The following is a 14,289-nucleotide window of genomic DNA, read 5'->3' as shown; positions in this document are numbered from 1 at the left end:
CGCTTCTCCAAATAGGACATCCAGAAAAGACGCTCCTAATCGGTAATCACCAGATAAATGCAAATTAAAACCACAGGGTGTCGCCTCACACCGGTCAGAATGGCTGTCATCAACAAGTCAACAGAAAGCAAGTGCTGAGGACGATGTGGAGGAACAGGGACCCTCACGCCCTGTTGGTGGGCACGCAGACTGGTGGAGCCACTGTGGAAAATGGTATTGAGGGTCTCAAAAGATTAAAAATACAACTGCCCTATGACCCAGCAATTCCACTTCTGGGTAAACATCTGAAGACACCCAAAGCATTAATTCAAAAGAACACGAGCATCCCTACGTTCATTGCAGCGTTATTACAGCAGACAAGCCATGGAAGCGACCCAGTGCTCGTCAACAGGTGAGTGGATAAAAAAGCTGTGTGCATACAGACGTGGGCAGATTACTCGGCCATAAGACAGAAAGAAATCTTACCATTTACAACAGTATGGATGGACCTAGATGGTGTTATGCTAAGTGAAATAGGTCAGTCAGAGAAACAAATACCATATAATGTAACAAAATAAACTAACAAACAAAATAGAAAGAGACTCATCAATACAGAGAACAGACTGATGGTTGCCAGATGGAAGGGGGCGGGAACTGGTGACAAAGGTGAAGGGACTAAGAAGGACAAATCGGTAGTCACAGAGTAGTCACGGGATGTAAGTACAGCACAGGAAACAGTTAATAGTAAATACAGTAACAACTGGGTGTGGCACGAGGCAGACTGGACATACTAGGGAGACACTCTGTAAATTATGAGCGTGTGACCACTCTGCTGTACACCTGAAACTAATACAAAATAATATTAAATGTCAACTGTAACTGAAAAATAAAACCCAAAATAACTAAATAAAATGCTTAAGAGTTAAGTTCAACACTTGACTCTTAATCACCTAACTAAACTTCACAAATGTATGACGATTGCTCAGGACGCCACAAAGGATTGATTCATTTACAGCTCTGACTTTTGTCCCTAGCCCACACTCGCTTCCCTGCGTTCGAGAGTGAAGTGACCGGAAGTGAGAAAATGGGTTGACAGTAGGAGGCGGAAGTAACCCCCACGTCAGACTGCAATACCCAGAGGTCACGAGAAGAAACATGAGCATGAGACCAAGAAAGTAAGCGTTCCAGCATCTGCAGGAAACCTAGTAAGAGAATTAGATGAAGAATATCTATCAGCCTTCTTAGCTTCCCCGTCCGACAGATTTCCTGAGGACTACGGGTGAGCACGGCCCCTGCTTCCGTTTCAGCAGACGCATCTGACGACAGAGTGAGTAAGAGTTCTAACAACAGGAACAGGGGCACTGAGAGGCTGCGAGGCCAGAAGAGACAGGTCTACACCCAGAGCAAAAGGGTTACTGTGTAGAAATCAGCTGACCTGTCAGGTTCTGAAAGAATAGAAAGTATTTATAAATGAAGAAAGGAAATACAGGACTCACAAAAGACAGCCATTAAGAAAAAGTATAAAGTTCACCCTTCAACTGAAGGAAAACTAAGTGGTGGGAATTAATGTATCGATATCACAGCTTTATACTAAACTGCTGAGAAATGAAGCCATCACTCGTGATGTAAGGCATTCACCTGCAGATCAGAATGGAACCCGCCCCCCTCTCACTGAGGTCACCAGACAGTCAGTCGTCAGCTCACGCAGACGGCCGCCCCTACCTCTCTGAAGAGCTCACCGTAAAACTGAACAATGTACCAGTCAGTCGTCAGCTCACGCAGACGGCCGCCCCTACCTCTCTGAAGAGCGCACCGTAAAACTGAACAATGTACCAGACAGTCAGCCATCAGCTCACGCAGACGGCCCGCCCCTACCTCTCTGAAGAGTGCACCGTAAAACTGAACAATGTACCAGACAGTCAGCCATCAGCTCACGCAGACGGCCGCCCCTACCTCTCTGAAGAGTGCACCGTAAAACTGAACAATGTACCAGACAGTCAGCCACCAGCTCACACAGATGTCCCGCCCCTACCTCTCTGAAGAGTGCACCGTAAAACTGAACAATGTACCAGACAGTCAGCCATCAGCTCACACAGACGGCCCGCCCCTACCTCTCTGAAGAGTGCACCGTAAAACTGAACAATGTACCAGACAGTCAGCCACCAGCTCACGCAGACAGCCCGCCCCTACCTCTCTGAAGAGTGCACCGTAAAACTGAACAATGTACCAGACAGTCAGCCATCAGCTCACGCAGACGGCCGCCCCTACCTCTCTGAAGAGCGCACCGTAAAACTGAACAATGTACCAGACAGTCAGCCATCAGCTCACGCAGACGGCCGCCCCTACCTCTCTGAAGAGTGCACCGTAAAACTGAACAATGTACCAGACAGTCAGCCGTCAGCTCACACAGACGGCCCGCCCCTACCTCTCTGAAGAGTGCACCGTAAAACTGAACAATGTACCAGACAGTCAGCCACCAGCTCACACAGATGTCCCGCCCCTACCTCTCTGAAGAGTGCACCGTAAAACTGAACAATGTACGGGCAGTCGCTGCTCCGCATCACCACGTCCAAATCCATGAGGAGCTGCTTTTGTTCCTTTTCATCCACTGTTGACCGAATTCTCTGGAAAAGAATGACAAAAGATATCATGAAAAAAAAAAAAAAAACATAAAAAAACTTGAGAAACACCACTACCACAAAAAAGACTGCAAATTGCCAAGCAAACTTCACAAATACCAACCCGCCATAAAAATTACCAACTTTCTTACACCTTAAAGAACCCCCCTTTTTTTTTAAACCAGAGATATACAGAATAGCACTTAGAAATTTTTATTTTTAACACAACAGCACTTGGTAACTGTTTAAAGGACACGGGCTTTCTAATCACAAGCATTTACTGAGGATGCTGGAAGTTATACACAAAGTTTTGAGGGCAGTGACAATGAACCCATGGGCAAATATACATATATACCATAATGAACTCTACATTAAATCATAAAGAACTCCACTGCAGACAGTTTCCATGGGAGTAGGCACAGGTGGCCCCATACACTTGGATCACCCCGTCAGAGTTGGAGGCGATCTAGGCCGTCGATGCAGGGACAGCCCCCTCCCCTCCCGGGGCCCGCACCCCACCGCACCCGCACTCACTAGGGACAGGGCACACAGTTCAGAGCAGGTAACAGTGAGAGCCACTACAATCCGTGTCCCCCAAACCCCGAGGGCCATTCTCCCCCGTCACCACACTTTCTGTATGGTAAAACCGAAAAGATCTACCTGACTCTCCAAACCATGTGTGGGAACCAGGACAAGGTCAACACGCTGAGGAAAACCTCACACTGAGCCAAGAGAGGGAGGGCTCTTTGTCCCTTCCTAGGCGATGCGGCCCTGCTCAGTACAGTGAGGGCCTGGGCGTACCCCTAACCCACCGGAACCACCACCCTGCACAGCCCTTAGACACTGCCACGGAAGGTTCGGATCACCGCCTCCTGCTGGCCCAGCACAGCAGCTGGACGCGGTCAGAGGGGCAGTCTCACTGCCCTAGAAAGGTGGGAAAGGAGCTCACAGAGCAAAACATTAATAATGAAGTTACAGTTTAACATCAAAGGCATGCAAACATCTCTTGTACTCACGAAAAATTCAAAATGCCACACTGCACCACTGTGTATATAATACATAGCACATACTTACAAGGCAAATTAGTATCAAAAAATACCTAAGGTGGCATTTTGTCTTTCCAAGAATCTCAGTGTTCTTGACAGGGGTGAAGGAAGTCGATTAAGGTCTTGAGCCCATTTTACAGATGAGAAGCCACAGGCACAGAGAGAAACAAAGGGGGTATTCCACATGACAGGACAACAGCAGTTACGTAAGGAATAGAAGTCGGTTTTCTCATTTCCATGTGTCTGCGCCAGATAGGAATTTCATGCATCTCAAACACAAATTTAACTTTGCTACTTAAAATGTATAGTCTGCTAGCTACAGTACTTCATATCAAGTAGATGTTTTCAGTGTATGCTGATTTATTTAAAACTTTTACACATTAAATTTCCCTGTACAGATAAACAAGAAAAAAGGAGACAAAATAAGAACAGTACTTTTAAAATTAAGAAATGTCCCTTCTGTCTCACCTCTTTATCTTTTCATAGCTTGGGGATTAATAATCTTGCTTTTTAATCAACAGCAGCATGTGCACTCAAAAATAACATTGTTAAGACTGCCCTGCTGTAGTTACAGAGAGGACCCCTGTTACTCCGTGGACTGAAGGCCTAGCTGAAGTCCCAGCATTTGATTCACATCGAATACTCACTCCCTAACAGGGCTATTATTTATTTTTGACAGAGACAGAGAGAGAGTCAGTGAGAGGGACAGATAGGGATGGACAGACAGCAGGAAGGGAGAGAGAGGAGAAGCATCAATTCTTCCTTGCAGCACCTTAGATGTTCATTGATTGCTTTCTCATATGTGACTTGACCAGGGGGCTACAGCAGAGCAAGTGACCCCTTGCTCAAGCCAGCGACCTTGGGCTTCAAGCCAGCGACCTTGGGCTCAAGCCAGTATCCTTGGGCTCAAGCCAGTAACCTTGGGCTCAAGCCGGGGTCATGTCTATGAACCCACACTAAAGCCAGTGACCTCATTCTCAAGCTAGTGAGCCCGCATTCAAGCCGGCAACCCCCGGGTTTCGAACCTGGGTCCTCTGTGTCCCAGTCTGACACCCTATCCACTGCGACACCACCTGATCAGGCCCTGACAGGATTATTATTAACCAGAGTGTAGAGATTAATTCCTGGCAGAGCTCTAACCTTTGAGATCATCAGCATAGCAGGAAACCATGTTGATCTTTAAGTTACCCTTTAATACCACGACTCCTGGGCGCCAGTGAACAGAGAGACCGCCCCAGTCCTCCCAACACCTTGTCCACGTGACAGGGTGGGTGGGAGAGTCACGGCTGGTACTGCATCTGAACTGTCTGGGATTAAGCAAGGATAGACAACTCTCAATTATAATACAGTTTCAGGGCTGTACTGCAACAGTTTTTATATGTGAGCACTTGCCTGACCTGTGGTGGCACAGTGGATAAAGCGTCGACCTGAAAATGCTGAGGCCGCCGGTTCAAAACCCTGGGCTGCCTGGTCAAGGCACATATAGGAGTTGATGCTTCCAGCTCCTCCCCCCTTCTCTCTCTGTCTCTCCCTCTCCTCTCTAAAGATGAATAAAAAAAAAAAACTGACATATATGTGAGCACTTAATAAAATGAATTAAAGAGGCCCAAAGGGCTCAGTACGGGGACTAACGACAGATACACCCTACAACAGCAGACAGTAGCTTCAAACTGATAGTAATTTGATAATTCCATCAATGGTTCAAGTCTGAGAATACTTCATGATCATGATTCAAATGAGAGATTGCTCAGTAACCAAAGTCACTACCAGGAAAGTTCTGCAAATGGAACATCAAAACAATGTGTATGAAAAAGACTTCTAACAGTAGAAATAAGTAAGGCTAGATTTCCTCATAAAGAGTGGGGATGAAAATCTCACCTGAGAGCACAAAGTATTTAAGCAGATCATCTCAAGGACCTTCCCTTTTTTAAGAAGTTTCATTTTCACCCAACTGTTAGAACTCCTTAAAACCACCTGTCTCTGCATTATGGGGACACTGGCTCTTTCGCTTGTCACTATTTTATTAGCCAAGCTTAAGTTACTGCGTACATGCTCTTGCGACAAATTAAACTATATTTTCTGAAAATCAACCCACATTGCTTTTCCAAAATAAAGTACTTTCAAATTTTTTATTTTAACTAGAACACAATGCATAGAAAACACTTAAAATCAAAACAAGAATTACTACCCTATATATATGCACAGTTTTCCACAGTGACTAAATGTATATACTTGAAGCTAAAAAACATTTTGCTCATTACTGTCCAAATTTGTACTCAAAGTTGTCTTATCCTCCTAGTAAAATTTTAAAAGCCGGTAAATGCCAATAAAAACAGCATATGGCTACAGGTCAGCAATGCCAAGACATCTCCAAGTAACATCACTTAGAGATACCAGGGAAAGAATGGGCTCCACTCCCACCTCTCCGGTTTTATGACCACCAGGGTTCCACGTGGTTACAAGAGCCAAGCCAGCTCACATCACTGGCAGGAACAGCCGCTAACTCAGTCACCAGGCATCCTGTATGAATTATGCCCCAGTGACAGAAGTTAACAAGTACATAGGACAAGCTAAAAAATGTAAGTTAGAAATCATCCTCTCGTCCTTGACTAGCCCATGCACAATACACAGCAATGTCCACTTTGGAAACAGCCCTGGTCACACAGAAACACTGAGAAGTCGTTGAAAGTTTGGCTTTTTTCCTTTCTCTGCACAAAGTCTCTGGCTACTCTAAGTGCAGAGAATGTACACTTGGCCTCGGAGACTAAGACACACAGATATAAGAAAAAGGGGTTGCGGGAAATGTTAAAACAAACCCACTGAAGACTGCCATGGGCAGTGGGGATGTCGGGGAGAAGCAGAGAGGAGGAGGGAAGTAGACAGGATGACACTCTCAAGGACACCGGGCTGGCCCCTTCTGGTTGGACTGTCTAATCGCATTCACTTCCTACTTCTGTTTCTCCTCCTTTCCTAAAGTTATCTTCAGGGCTCAGGAGAGGCAGGGAGAGGGAGAGAGGGGAGAGCACAGTGACATTGTCGTTGTCATGGAACAGGGCGATGGTGGCAAAGAGAAAGGGGCAGGCTGTTGGTAACAATGGCCAAGGGACCAGCCACAGAGGGAGGACAGGAGGAAAAGCCACAGAGCAGGTCCTCAGAGGCATCACCAAGGGGCTAAGTAAATACTCAGTGGATTCAGGTGGTAATCCTTGCCTCTCACTCTGGCTCAGAGTTAACCCTTACATCGCCATGTCAGAGTTCTCAGAGATATCTGGCTAGCGAGGCCAGGAACACACCAAAGCACTCGGTCTGGCCTTGGAATGACCTGTCTGCGTCTGCCTGTGTCCCCCTGCCGTGAGAACCCCCGACTCTCACCCACCTAGAGCCCTTCTTCCCACCAACTCGAGCTACAGTGGAAGGTTAGACAGATGACAAACTTCATCCTTTGGACGACGCGCATGAAGAAAGTCACCTGAGTCACTTGTCCCATTCCTGCTTAGAGAAAATGAGGCATCCTGCACCTGAAAGACCCAGAGGAGAGAAAGATTGAGACAAGTCGTGTATGTTCTCAATCAGAAACAGCAGTTCCACGGTGTGTGTGACAGATGTTAGTTCCTCGGATCTGAGCATTCCAGACAAAAAAGCAAAAGGCACCTGTAAACTCATCAGGAATCAAGAACTGAGGAGTCCAGAACTGGCTTCAGAAAAGGGCAACCGTCCAACAGGATTACGAAATGCCTGTCCTTTCTAACTGGTACTCTTCATGTCCCTGTTCTGAAACGGAGAAAAGACAGGAGGAAATGAAATGATGGGAAGAGGAAATGGGAAAACCAATGTGGAAGGAAGGGCGTGACCACGCCCCTGGCAGAGGTTTCTAAACTGTCACATGACGAATTCTTGTGGTCTTCTGTGGGCTCGTGTAAGGTAGGGGACTCTCATCCCTGCCGCTCGGGTTCAATCTCAGCTGCTCAGGGGTGTACAACGTTGAAGAGGGGCAGGTTCCCCGTCAGAAAGCGGGGCACAGACACAGCAAAACCCAGCAAGTGGAGGAGTCAGTGACTAGGGGGAAACTCAACGTATGGCTTTCAAAATCACTCTAGGCATGGACTACACCACTTTGCATGGGAAGAAAGAATGCAAGCCTTAACTAGTATTTTGGCCATCAGCAATGCAAAGTGTTATTTGCAATTTACCACCAACCCAAATGGGAACACTAGAAGGTACTGATTTTCAGCAAAGCTGTGTGGGATCGGCTATCACGAAGAGGTAGCCAAAACTCATATCAGTGATGACGTCTCATTCCTCTTCACAGATTCCTCTGTCACTACCGATGGCTCCAAAGGTACCTGTATTCTATATTCAAGTAATTGCCAAATGTTCAGTCAGATGGCATGATGTCAGGACTGTCACTCCCAGGACAAGAATGAAATCAAAAGGTCCCTGTGTTGACCCTTTGTACCAAGTGGACACTGATGACTCTCACCCACGTGGAAATCCTAGAACTGGTACCTGAGTGGACATTTCACCTGGGGTCTTAGGTGGAACTCCTCTTCACAGAAAATTTAAAAATGGTAAAGTGAAGAGTTGACAGTCTTTGCTTTAAAATCAAAAGGTGAAAAGAATAAGAATTATTTTAATGGCTATAGTTATAATAATATTTTGAAAATGTGTCCATCTTCTGGGCTATACAAATACCAATACTCTCTGCCCTAAGTGCACCCCTGACCATTAAGCCTTCCTCTGAAGACCCTTTCTAAGGTTCGCGTCTGTAAACAAAATACGGAGGGGAGTCCACTGTCAGTCAGCGGCTGACTTCAGATCAACTGAACTCAGTGATGTCGGGGAAGAGAGAGCAGGACACTCAGATCCCTAAGTGTGCCCTTGGATCCTAACAAACATTCTGGCCCTTACAAACAGCAGGAACGGCCAGAACTCGGTTCTAATAGAAAGGTGGAGAAGCCCCGAAACCACCGCGCACCTGACTGAGCTACCGCCGTCCTCCGAGCGCAGAAAATGGCAGGCGTTCTTGCTTCCCTCGTTCAGAACAAAGATCCCACATCCCACAGCTCTGGCAAGACTCCTACCACTGCTGCACAGGCTCACCCTCAGCTGCTAAAGTCCTCCAAATAGACCACAAACAAAAATGCCCATGATACCTCTCAATGCCATCACTAATAAGGACCAACCAGATGGCAACATTAGGCAAAGCAAAAGAACAAAGTATCTGGAATGCTGACCACAGGAGCAAAAATAGTTTTCATGTCAAAGAGTGACAAGCAGTGTCTGTTATAACAGCGGCTGGCCCACAGACCAGTCACCCTTGTGCACACCCTTGTGCTGTGTGCAGAGAACGGCACCCGTTCGCGGACGGGGGCTGAAGACCGCTGTGTTAAATCCACGGTGTGAAATGAGGACAACACATGCTTCTGCTAAGGCAGGGAGGAGGGATACTAAATCTTAACTGCAAACCATCCAAGCCTTGGGACTCAGTTTAGTGAACTCTCAAGTGTATCTTAGTCAAAGTAAATAACAGTAGTATCTCCCACTCTTCTGAGGATACTAAGGCCCCATTAATTCCTTTTACATATAATCTGCTGTGCATCACCAGAGAACTGGGAAATGAGTTCCAAACACATACGCAATATTACATCATGGGAAGAGCTGCCCCGAGGACAAAGTGAACGGGACAGGCTTGGTATGTCGTGATATCATTCATCTCTTTACTTACTACATCATCCACATATAACGGATACAATGTTAATCTTAGCATTACAATTTCAATGGTCTGCACACAGATCATAAATGACATCATTCCTTCAGTACCCACAACGATAAAGTGAGGTGAGATGTATCACCAATTTCAGAGGCACGGCCATAAGACAACAAAGAGTGATCGCAAAATGTGTAAGAGCAAACATTGGCTCAGATGGCCCTTCCTGAGAGTGACATGTGAAAAGTCAGGTTTTTCTCCAAGTAACTATATAAGCTGGGATGTGGTACTATGTCACAATTCAGTCAAGTGATAGTGGAGTTTCAGAAACTGTATGCAGAATGTTCAAAAACACCTATGGTTAATTAATGTTCACCTAGCAACCCTTTCCAAACTGCCCCGCTGGGACCCAAACGCTTCCTCAGAGGTCATGCCCCAAGGACTTCCAACAGGGGTATCTGTCTCCTCTCCCTTCCATCAACCAGAATAGTACTGAGTCTATCTATTTTATTTACTGGGGTGTATATGTAATTCTGTTAACTAAATGAACCCACACTCTGAAAACCACTAAAATCAACAGCAAAAGAAACACATGTATAAACTAGGGTTTCCAACCACAACTACACAAGGGACCCGAGTTCAAAGCCAAGGTCGACTAGATGGCAGTCCCACCATGCCCTTCAGAGCACCCCCGCCAGGAAGTGATCCACCTCAACTTCCACTCACAACAGCTTAGGCAACATTAGAAAGCATGAAATAATATGCCTCAATCAATCACGCATTTCTTAATTAATCCAATCAACTGAGAGCATGAGACACTGGAATCAACCTGAATCCAAACAAGACAGCCATGACTTCCACATCCCACAAGGGATCAGCATAATCAAATGCTAGCACTGTGGCCTTTCCAAACTCAAATGGCCCTACAAAGTACCCTATGTTGCCAGGAAAAAGCTCTTCCAATTTAAGGCCACTCCTACCAAATGTCAGTCCAGTGCTCTCAGAACCACGTGCAAGACCAATGTTTAAAGACTAAAATGAGTCTGCTCCAATAATGCTCACAGTCCCCATCAAAACTGTTCATTCGTGGAACTTCTGACACCAACAGCAAGGTCCCCGCGGCTGCAGGGAGTACAAGCCAAGCCACGCTTTGCTGACCTCTGCCTCCCTCGACTTGCAGAACCAGCAGCCCCAGGAGGGCTTCCTCACGAGCAGACGGCAGCCACACTGCTCAGGAGAAGGGCTGCGCTGTGGGACGCTGGGACTGCCAGACGCAGGGCTCTGGGCCTTGCCCGCAGGCCTAGGGGTTAAACCTCGGTCTCCACTCCAGGTCAAGGACACTGAAGTCCAGAGCCCAATACCAGAGAGAGGTAGGAATGCAGGAATCGAAATCAGGTGACTAGCCCAGGATGGGGAACACTTCAGTCACTGCAACAGGGCAGCTGGAAGAGCAGAGAAAAACGGGGAGTGATGAAGAAATAAGACAAGTCAGGCAGATCACCAAGAGTCGGAAACCACCTGAAACCCTTACCGACAAGGCCACATCACTCATTCAGTCTGGCCTACGCACCTGGCCTCAAACAGCCAATCTGTTATCCTGATTAAGTCTTTTAACTTTGCAAGGAGAAGACTGAAAGCTCATCATAATGGTCAATGCTGGTAACTTGAATGTGACATCTTCCTCTCCCCACCTATCTGTCCAATGTGAGTGACATTCTCCCACGAGATGACAGCTCTATTCCAGCCTGCTCCATCCCCCCCAATAACAACTCCACTGCCTTCCATCTTTAGAGGCAGCAATTTAATTGCCTTATATTTCATCTTCATTCTCTTCTGTTCTCCCATTTCTCCTTTCTTAGCCTACAACTAGGAACTGGGCATGCGCGCCTTCAAGACGTCAATCTGGACATAAGCCTGCTAGACACAACAAGGGAGGCTGGTGGTCCAGGCACGCGGGGCTTACGCCTCACGCGGGGTTTACGCCGCAAGCGGGGCTTATGCTGCACGTGCGGTTTACGCTGCACACAGCAGCAGGAGGAGGACACTCCACCGAGCTGGAAGGCTCAGCTCCATCCGTCCTCTGCGGACAATGTGTTGGTCCGCCGCTCAGTTCTAGCCATGGCCCAAACCATCGCACTGCAGCTCATCTCTCTGACTCTGCGCTCCTGAGCACCAGGGTCTGCTCATCATCAGTGGATCTAACTCTCCTGGGCGCTTCCGCTCCTAGCCTTCCGTCATGATGAACCCTGCCAGAGAGCTAACTAGGCACCCACTTTAATCCCAGGGGACAGGTGCTGTACATGTCTAATTTTCTTCCAGTGGATACCCCACTGTCGTGCAAAATGGGCATTAAATGTCATTTGCAGAGGATGTGATCAAAATCGGAAGTACCAGCCCCAGCCGAAGAGCACCCCTCCGGAGCACGGGCTAACAACAGCTTGGCCCACGGAAGCCCTACAACTCAGCCATTCAGACAGAGATAAACAAACCAGTAGTATCACTACCGTCATTGAAGAGGAAAACCTACTTCCTCAGGTGAATACAATTAAACCTGAAGGGTTAAAATGTTTCACATCTTTTTTTTTTTTTTTTTTTTTTTTTTTTTTTTTTTTTCCATTTTTCTGAAGCTGGAAACAGGGAGAGACAGTCAGACAGACTCCCGCATGCGCCCGACCGGGATCCACCCGGCACGCCCACCAGGGGCGACGCTCTGCCCACCAGGGGGCGATGCTCTGCCCATCCTGGGCGTCGCCATATTGCGACCAGAGCCACTCTAGCGCCTGGGGCAGAGGCCACAGAGCCATCCCCAGCGCCCGGGCCATCTTGGCTCCAATGGAGCCTCGGCTGCGGGAGGGGAAGAGAGAGACAGAGAGGAAAGCGCGGCGGAGGGGTGGAGAAGCAAATGGGAGCTTCTCCTATGTGCCCTGGCCGGGAATCGAACCCGGGTCCTCCGCACGCTAGGCCGACGCTCTACCGCTGAGCCAACCGGCCAGGGCTGTTTCACATCTTTGATCCTTACACAGAACCTCAATGGCAGCTTGGGGACCATCCTCGGGTCAAAGGTCAAAAAATTATTTTAAGTGTAACTCTTACAATGCTATCTTACCAAATCTGATTCATTATATCTTAACTGATTTTCAGATTAAGTCTTGGAGATTTCTAGTAACTAAGAAGTCATCTTTTCAAACATTTCTTCTATTTGACAAAATAAACTTGGGGAAGGACTTCCTCTAAACTAAAAATGAAAAACAATAATTGTTTAAATATCAGGCTAATACCACAGTTTATTTCTGTACAGATACTACAAGTAACTCTCAAGGGTAATTTCCAGGATAAACTTAACATCTAATCAAATAATCCTTTAGAGTCCCAAAGTACAAATTCAAATACTAGCACAGAACTCCTTCAGGTGTTATGTCCCATTTCAGCAACAGCAAGGGACAGCTCACAGGCTGTCAACCACCAAGATTTCAGTCTTATAGTTCACTGAAATCTCCACTGTCCTAAGTACGGAGCTAAGCACAGCAGGTGCTCAGTAATTCACTTTCCACAGGTATGATGTCACTCTAACTCCCTAATGCACTGCTTCTATGTATTTGTACTTGTCAACCTGGTTTGTGCGCCTAAGTAACGAGGGAACAAACTAAGGTGTGACGTAAGGCTAGGCTTTTTCAAACAGACCGACAGTAAATATACTTTACAATGTACAGTAGAAGGCATAGATCAGTCATCAAACTCGTATCAAGTACAGCCCATGAATACGTTGGTTAATAAGTCATAATACCACTCTCCTCATGCTGAACTATCACACTTGCTCAAGAATTCAGGGTGATAAACAAAGGTGATAATCATACAGCGGGTATCGACGTGATTATTACCAGTTTGAGGTCCCAAGACTGCCTTCAAAGTAGCTCTTGAGGGTTGGGTTTTTAACAGTATCTCAGCAGAGGCCCTCAAAATAGGGTCAAATTACATATAGTGGACAACAGTTTCCTATTTTCACTGTTAAATTCCTTCAAAACTTGAGTAAGCATTATATGGTTTCAAATGTTATCAAATTAAGAAAACCATTTTAACATCAAAATGAAGTACTTCCTTTCTCTTTGAAACCCATTAATCGTGGCTAAATCAACCCAGATTACAAAAACAGAGCACGGTGCTGATTAGCAAGCACGGCACACTGCGCACAACCTGAGGACACAGGACTTGGTCATGGAACAGCACTTCCCCGGCTTGGGGAGAGCAGCGAGAATGTCAGCTGTATAGGGTGGGTTTCTCTTAAGAGCCAGCAGCGTAAAAGCGAACATGACAAACAGGTAACAGGGCACGGCGACACTCATCCGGGACAGTCTGAATGCGTCTTTCTTTCCACCTACACTGCGGTGGCACAAAATAAAAATAGAAATCATTCACATTCCAAGGAAAACGACATTTTATTTCAACAGCTATACTCCAGAGCAAAAGTCTCAGCGTCTTTCTCTTCAGATGTCTGCTGGTTATGCGCAAAGTTTCACACATGTATTCATCTTCCTGCGAAGAAAGTCTGCAGTTCTCGTCACGTTGTAACAGAACATGACCAAAACCAAGAGGACTCACAGAGACTCAGGAATTTTTTCCCACCATTAATTTCTGATTTTTACATGAACCAGCAAAGAGACATGCTCAACAAGGAAGGAGGCTAACATGGTAACATTTTGCTCACAATAAACTTCAAAGTAGGTAGCCTTTTATATTAAGAGACATCCACTCCCCAAAATCCAATAAGGAACCAAGACTCCTTGTCTCATCAAGCCACTGTGACAAACTCTCAAAACAGGGGCGTGACAGGGAGACGGTCAGCTTGGATGTCTGCAAGCCCATTCTCAATTCTTACAAATTGGGACATTGCTTATTGCTCTAAGGATTTTAAGTTCAAGGACAGTATATACACAGCTTTTTT

The 14,289-nt window shown here is 46.4% G+C and overlaps 1 protein-coding gene across 3 annotated transcripts in view; it reads right to left on the bottom strand.

Moving 5' to 3' along the window:
- Window positions 1-14,289, bottom strand: part of MAP2K4 (mitogen-activated protein kinase kinase 4) — a 101,233-nt gene that overhangs the window by 36,210 nt on the left and 50,734 nt on the right. For all 3 annotated transcript variants that reach the window (XM_066364901.1, XM_066364903.1, XM_066364904.1), the window contains one exon: window positions 2,484-2,603. In XM_066364901.1, the coding sequence (XP_066220998.1) occupies window positions 2,484-2,603 (120 nt within the window). The remainder of the gene's footprint in view (window positions 1-2,483; window positions 2,604-14,289) is intronic.

This window comes from Saccopteryx leptura, chromosome 2 (genome assembly GCF_036850995.1).
Source record: "Saccopteryx leptura isolate mSacLep1 chromosome 2, mSacLep1_pri_phased_curated, whole genome shotgun sequence".
Lineage (NCBI taxonomy): Eukaryota > Metazoa > Chordata > Mammalia > Chiroptera > Emballonuridae > Saccopteryx > Saccopteryx leptura.
The sequence above is the reverse complement of the archived record's forward strand: the minus strand, read 5'-3'. Positions and strand labels throughout refer to the sequence as shown.